The sequence below is a fragment of the Notothenia coriiceps genome, unplaced genomic scaffold, assembly GCF_000735185.1.
Source record: "Notothenia coriiceps isolate Sejong01 unplaced genomic scaffold, NC01 NC01_scaffold00005743, whole genome shotgun sequence".
Classification (NCBI taxonomy): domain Eukaryota; kingdom Metazoa; phylum Chordata; class Actinopteri; order Perciformes; family Nototheniidae; genus Notothenia; species Notothenia coriiceps.
Window position 1 is genome coordinate 3,903 of NW_011338444.1, and position 7,706 is coordinate 11,608.

Here is a 7,706-nt window from a genome sequence, read left to right on the forward strand (position 1 = left end):
TTTTATCCAAAGCGACTTTCACACTCAATACTGTGGGCAATCCCCACAGGAGCAATTTGGGGTGAAGTGTCTTGTCCAGGGACACAACGACATGCTGACTGCAGTGGGGTTTGAACCTGTGCTCCAACACCAAGGCTCTACGCACTGCACCACACGCCTCCCTATTAGTGCTGTCAAACGATTAAAAGATGTAATTGCCTTAATCACAATGATAATCAAGGATTGATCACAAGATTAAAATACTTTTATTTTGGGGGAAGATAAAACAAATTTGTGTTGTAATTAAGAAATGTATGACAAACTGGTGGGATAAATCAGAGGGTTTTTTACTTTATTATAATTTGATTTCTGAATTAGTTGCATTAAGTGCGACAATTCTCCGACACTTAGCTAAGGCATAGACAAACCTGCTGTCTCAGAGAGCAGCTGTGATTCCCCTCATATAACGGTTGCTACACAGGGCATATTATCTCTGCCTTTATCATACTGCCATCACTGTCTGTTCCTACAGTGGGGAACCTTTCCGCTATCAAAATGCCTTTCCTCCATTTGAACCACACAAGTGCAGTTACCATTTGTCACGGATTAGGTGTGCTGTTACAGCGAGGTAGTGATGGCTCTTACTGATGTCCAGTGGTCTCCAGTCAGTGCAATACATGGAGTGTGTGCCAGTTCCACCGCCTTCTGTGCAATATTACTGCGGTTCTTTTCATTGTAAACATCCAAGCTGGAAATACTGGAAAATGTTGTTGGTCAAACTTGGAAATGTGATCATTTTACATTCATTTTTGTAACTCGTTGACCGCACTAATTTATATACAAGTCAGTACTGTATATCAAAGTGAATGAATCCGATATTTGATACCGACTTCCTGTACTTCAGTCTTAAAAACTCTAACAGACGGATTATGGGGGCAACCTAAAAAGTATTTTGGTTTAAATAAAGGTGGGATAATATATAAAATAACAATTAATATCTTACACTGCACTGTGACTTTTATTCTGGTCTTATTCTATTGCATTTGTTTTATTTTTTCTTTCATTACCTTAATGACTGTTTTGAACTGCATTTATAATGTCACTTTATAAAGTGTTTCTGTTGCGGTTGCACTATATCTTAGTGTTGTAATGTGCTATATTATTAAACTGGCCTTGCCTTCAATAACCAGCCAATATATGTTTAGATGTGTTTTTTTAATTTTATGTTTAACTTGTGAACACAACTCTTTAAACATTAGTTTTACGTCTCTTCTCAAAGACAAAGAAGCTGAAGCTGGAGCTCCAGAAGGCGGCCTCCATCCCCGTCAGTCAGATCTCCAGCAACTCTGGGTCGCAGCTCCGAGAAATCTTTGACAAGATCGACAAGCTGCTGTCGGGACGGGGCTTGGTGTCTGGGGGGAGGACCATCTCCACCTCCCAGCATCCCCAGGGCCTGGACTTTGTCAGTTACAAATTGGCAGAAAAGTTTGTGGTGAGTCTGTTAGATATGTATTATTTTATTATCCCAGAAGGAGGAGAGAAGATGTGTTATGCAAAAAATGATGTACATTTAAAAAAGCAACTGATTTTCATACAGAAACTACCCTTATGTAGTTTGTTCTGAACAACTTCAATGTCATCAAAATGTCTTAACAACTTTAAAAGTGTTAAATTCATCATTACATGTTTAAAATGTAAGTGGAAAAATATCATGAAATCCTCTGTTTTTCTTTTTAACAGTTTTTACGTACATTTTAAATGTATTTAAAAAGGAAAAAAGCGTCAGATTGCATTATAATCTAGTTTAACTTGGTTAAATGGGCCCTATTGTGCTCATTTCAGGTTCATTTCGTGCTGGAGAGGAACGTGGAGATTTTAGTAGTAGGGCCCGTATAATTAAGAGAAAATGCATCCCCAACTCTTGTCATAAGTGAAACCTTCTGTGTTTCAAGCTTATTGGATGAATATTGTGATATTACTGCAAAGGAAATATTTTTGGACTTTTCTTTAGAAAAAACTGGTTATTAGAAAACTTGCCTCACATTGGACTCTTTTTTTTGCTATTTACTCAGACTTTTCAACGTGTACGAATAAACACGCTGAATGACCCCTTCTGAGATTGTGATTTTGTTTTTTCCTTCTCCGCCTCAGAAACAAGGAGAAGAGGAGGTGGCGTCTCACCACGAAGCCGCCTTCCCCATCGCCATGGTTGCCGCCGGCGTCTGGGAGCTGCACCCTAGGGTGGGGGATCTCATCCTCGCCCACCTGCACAAGAAATGTCCGTACGCAGTCCCACACTACCCTCCGATGAAAGAAGGCACAACTGTGGAGGATTACCAGAGGTCAGGGAGAAAGAAATGTTTTGATCCACCTTGTTGTTGTTATTATTATTGTAATGGTAATATCATTAAAGCTTTCTTTGTATAGAAGTTTAAATACACAGGAGGCAGCTCTAAGTGGTTTAACATGAGGTAAACAGGACATAAAACATTCAATTCAAGTCAAAGGGCAAAACCTATTAGCACACATGCAGCATCTGAACATGATACATATTATTCTACAGATACAATAACAAATATAATCCGAAAGTATAAAAAGGCATAAGACTAATGAATAAATACAGTAAAATGATTAAATAATATAAAAAATATCAAGTAAAGAAATAGAGACAATATAATACAGTAAAATAATCAAAACTATCAATGTATAAAACCATAATGACACAAAAAAATTATAATCAATTGGAGGGGGTTTTGCAAATGATAAGAAAGAAAAATCTATAAAGAAATGTCTACTGAGTTTGCATCTCTAACATTACCTGTGAGTGTGTTTCAAAGTTTGGGGGCGTATTTCATTTTGGCGGGACTTTTAGAAAATGTAAAAGAAGCCTGAGATTTAGGACCTTAGGGCTCACACAGAGACATAAAACGACATAGAATCAGTGAGATAAGAGTTCCAGAACATTAGGAGCTTTGTTTAACGGTAGAAGGAATTAAAACATTCTAAACGATACGGTAGCCGATGCAGACCTTTTGAAGAGAACATTATGGGTTGTGTTCTATTAATCACAACAACAATCCTCCTTCAGGATTATTGGTTACCGTGTGGACGACTCCGGGGTGGAAGGTCAGGACAGTTTTCTGAAGAGGATGTCCGGGATGATCCGTCTCTACGCCGCCCTCATCCAGCTGAGGTGGCCCTACGGCTCCAAGCAGGGGGTAAAAATAAAGCCCAATCAAAAAAACGTTGTTAAGCTCCTGCATCTTAAACATTTTTTATTAACTTTTGCTTTGCTGCTTTTCAGTCTGCTCCTCACGGTCTGAAACACGGCTGGCGTTGGTTGGCTCAGATGCTCAACATGGAGCCTCTGGCTGACATCACGGCCACGCTTCTGTTCGACTTTCTTGAGGCGAGTATTTTTTTTGTATTTGTTACATACATAAAGGTCCTAATGGAGATTATTCAGCGTAATTATAGTTCCAATAATGATTAGAATATGACATATTTACTTAAAACAAGCAATATCATTGTGCAGGTGCATAAGTAAAACTCTTAAGTGCTTTTTTTGTTGTCTTATTTATTTTATTTTTATCATTCGCCAAGGTATAAGCAAAAAAGGTGGGCTTTGGGAGCCAGATAGAAGAAATCCTGGCTATAAAGCGATACAATAAATTATTCTTCAAAAGGACAGCATCATCGTTTTTAAAAGTGTGTTTTAGTAAACCGTAGTTACAGTTTGTCTTAAGGTTTATTAAGCGTTTAGTATACTACTATTAACAATGCAGTTCAAAGGTGTTTTTACCATTGTTTGACCAGTTTTGTATTTGTGCAATCTGGTCGGTATGTGCAAATAAAAAATGATTCAAATGTGAGCTCTTTCCTCACTTAAAGATAATATATAATAATAATAATAATATAATAATAATAATAATAATAATAAATAATAATATAGATAATAGCTTCAATCCGTGATTTATTTAATCCATTGGTTTTAACAGACTTGGCCAGTCAATACGATTGAGCTTAATCCGCACAACAATGAAAGTGATTCCTTATATTACCTAACAGGAGCATTTTTGGGTGAAAGGAATAGGTCCAAGTACAGAGCCCTGTGGCACTCCATGGCTGGTTTACATGAAGGATTCATCGTTAACGGGTACCTACCTGTTCAGATAAGTAGGACTTACACCAGCTCAGTGCCGTAAGCTTTATGGCAATTAAATGTTGTAGTCTCTGTAGTAGAATGTTGTGGTCAATGGTATCAAATGCAGTGCTGAGATCCAACAAGACAGAATGGAGACAAGTAGTTTTTCTGATGCAATGAGAAGGTCATTGACTTTTACAAAAGCAATCTCTGTGCTAGGGTGCATTCAAGCCAGATTGAAAATCCTCTGATAAACTATTTTTATTTAGGAAATAACTGTTTTGTAGCTCTAAGGATCTTGGAAAGAAAGAGAAGGTCAGATTTTGGTTTAACGATACAAAGCAACAATTCTCTTAAATGTTTTACCGTGGTCAGTATTTTTCAGAGCTGCTCAAGTAATGTGTTTAATTTTATAACTTTGGTTAAACATCTTAACTTTAGTGTGAATCTTCTTTGTTTGTGTCTCCTTCAGGTTTGTGGTCACGCTCTGATGAGGCAGTATCAAAGCCAGTTCTGGAAACTCATCCTGCTACTTAAAGAGGAGTACTTCCCAAGGTAAACTTTAAAGATTTTAAACTGTTTTTCATTGTCAGGTTAAATATGTTACCGTTTTAACTTCCTATAGACTGATGTGCTGATTGTGTGTCTTCGTTGTCTCCAGAATTGAAGCGGTGACCAGCAGTGGACAGATGGGCTCTGTCATCAGACTCAAACACTTTCTAGAGGTACGCTACCCACCGCTAATGTTAGCAATGTTGTACGTCTTTTAAATCGCCTTTCCAGGGTTCAAAATGGTTTAATACCTTGCCTGCTCAGGATTTGCTTACAAAGTTGAGGGAAATGAACAATATAACAAACTAAAACATTTTCCAAAATTATGACATGCAGGTGAAGACTAAAAAGTAAAAATGCAGTCTGGAGAATCTATTAATAGATTACAACATGGTGTTTTCTGTTATTGATTGTTCTGAAGGTTCAGTTTTATTTTGCAGGATTACACATGGAAATGCAGTTGTAGCCACCTCCGTACTTCACACACAGAAACAAATCTAAATAGTGATTAAAATAAATGGAAAGAAAAATAGAATAGCCATAAAAAACAGTCGAATATAATTAAATAATACTTAAATATTTGCACTGAACAATTAAAAAATATTTGCAATCAAATATGTAAGAGATAATCTGCATGGAGCCGGTCATTGCACATTATCCTGCTTATTTCAATGCTGCTTATTAAATAAATCATAGACTTGACCCCCAATAATGATTTAAAAGTGAAGTCTGAAGTCTGTCAAAAACAAGTGTTATTTTGGCCATGGTTAAAGCCTGCCGCACAGCTGATCCCTGACGTGGCGACAGGCTTTAACCATTTTGGCCATGTTTAAAGTAATCTTTCGGCGGATTTATATGACTGCAAAAAACTGAAAACTGTCAGCAGTCTGCTATTGGAAAAAAAGCAGACCTCTAAATGTCCACATTGACCAATTGGAATTTAGTTTTCAATAAGTTTGTGTAATCTAAATCTTGGGTTTGTTTCTTTTGAGAACTAATATTTTCTCCTTCCGTATGCAGACGTCACTGCAGAGCCGACAGATCCGGCCTCCAAAAGGCCAGCTGAACTCAGCTTTTTGGAGCTCCTGATGGAGGAGGAGGGGTCACCATTTTGGATGTTTCTGCATGACGTTATTTAGGACTGAATGAAGCAGAGAGGGAAATGTGGTTTGAGGTTTGGAACTTAAAGCCGACTTAGTGAGTAATTGGGTGGAAAAGCCAAGTTGCTGCTGGAGGAAGATTGTTGTTCACATTAGTGAGAGTAACACGGCTTCTGTGGATTCAAGAACTTGTTTCAGGTGTTCGACTGTGGTGTGGTGTGGTGGCTCAACTACACTAATTCAACAGCTTTGAAAAGCTAAGGGCTAAAAAGGAAGCACTTTAACACCAATGTGATTACATTTTGTTTTCCTTCTCCTTACACCTTTAGAATATACTCAAGCATTTGCGTGTATGCAACAAGACAGTAGTCAATTATTTGAAGAGGTTTATATCAGTTTTACTCACAAAATGTAGTCACTACTGCTTGTTTTAATTGTAATAGTTGCTGATCAAAACAGTTTTGAATGTTTTTTTCTGCTATTTATGTTTTTTATGAATCCACTATGTGGAACAAAGATTATACTGCAAAACTGCTGAGGCGCATAACCAAATTATTTGGTGTTCATTTTAATACAGAAATCTGAAAATGATGGAATCATTCAGATTATGACAAAAGTGATTTACCAGATTGATTGTTACTGTCATCTATAAACCAAATGTCTCAAATAAAACCGCATCAGCAGTTCACTGAAGCTTGTTGTTATCCTGTCATATTTTTGTCAAAAATAATTGTAATAAGTATTTTAATGCTATGGAATAAGTGTTTTTCAATTTTAATTGTTTAATGGTGATTAGATGGAGGGGGAGGGGTGCGTTGTTTTAGGCAGGTAGTGGAAGAATTAGGCCTTTTCAGCTTTACTTGAGTAAAAGTACCAACACGTTAATGTCAAAATAATCCAATTCAAGTAAAAGGCCTGCATATAAAATCTTACTTAAAGTGGACCTATCACGCTATATTTGAATAATATATTGTAGGGCCATACTTATATAAAACATGTCATGTCAGTTTTGTTTTTCAAAATACCAAACCGATCATGCATTTTAGCCATGCCTCATTTCGCTCTATTTGCCCTTTTCCAGCCCTGTTTTTGCAAGGGCTGATTCTGTGACGTAGCTTTAATGCAAATGAGCATCAGCTGACCACGCCCCCCTGCAGGAGAGGGGAGGTGCACTGAGATCAGCTGCTGGGCTCACAGAAGAGGGGGAGGAAAAGAGAGGCTCCGTCCTCCGTGTTTTATTCTTATATGATTATATAGAGTCATTATTCATTTGTTTTAAAGCTCAATAAATAACAAAGAAGACCTTTGACTGGCACTTTTCTAATTTTGTCCGGAAGATTTAAACTTTAACGGACATGTTGACCGTCGGGGAGGGATTTGCATTGAATTACAGCAGCAGGAGCAAACGCTTGCCTCGGGGAAGGAGAAAAAGAGCCAGAGCGTCCACAGCGGAGAATAAACAGAAGGGCAACCATGGCAACCATGCGCGGGAAGTCTTCTTCGCTGCTTTTGTGACAGACTACAGTGCCACTTACAGGCCTGGCATATGTACTACAGCGTCTCCAGCGCTTTCAAGCGGCAATGGCCGTGGCCCAACCCCCCATTCCCCTGATAGGTGGAGAGTTGCCCATATAGGCGGAGCACCCCCTTTTTCTGACGTCATAAGAATTAACGTCTGTATCAGCTCCGTTGCAGCCCCGTTTTTAGAGATTTGGGTATGGAGGAAAAGAGAGAGGGTTGTGTTTTCTGACACATATTTATGTATAAAAGACGTACAAAAGTGCATTTTGCATGATAGGTCACCTTTAAGTAAAAAAGTACCAGAGTGTAGGAATACTCTGTTATAGTAAAAGTACTGCATTCAAAATGTTACTCAAGTAAAAGTAGAAAAGTATAAAAATATAGTTAAAGTAGCGACAGTAAAAGTAGTC

General features: G+C 37.9%; 1 protein-coding gene across 1 annotated transcript in view; it reads left to right on the top strand.

The window, feature by feature from the left end:
• The window catches only part of gle1 (GLE1 RNA export mediator), a gene marked incomplete at its 5' end in the record, with an annotated part of 9,700 nt that extends 3,232 nt beyond the window's left edge, over positions 1-6,468 (top strand). The window contains 7 exons of the mRNA XM_010768422.1: positions 1,259-1,471; positions 2,131-2,321; positions 3,068-3,197; positions 3,284-3,388; positions 4,596-4,678; positions 4,785-4,848; positions 5,696-6,468. Coding sequence (XP_010766724.1) covers positions 1,259-1,471; positions 2,131-2,321; positions 3,068-3,197; positions 3,284-3,388; positions 4,596-4,678; positions 4,785-4,848; positions 5,696-5,764 — 855 coding nt within the window. The remainder of the gene's footprint in view (positions 1-1,258; positions 1,472-2,130; positions 2,322-3,067; positions 3,198-3,283; positions 3,389-4,595; positions 4,679-4,784; positions 4,849-5,695) is intronic.
• Between the last annotated feature and the right edge of the window lie 1,238 nt (positions 6,469-7,706).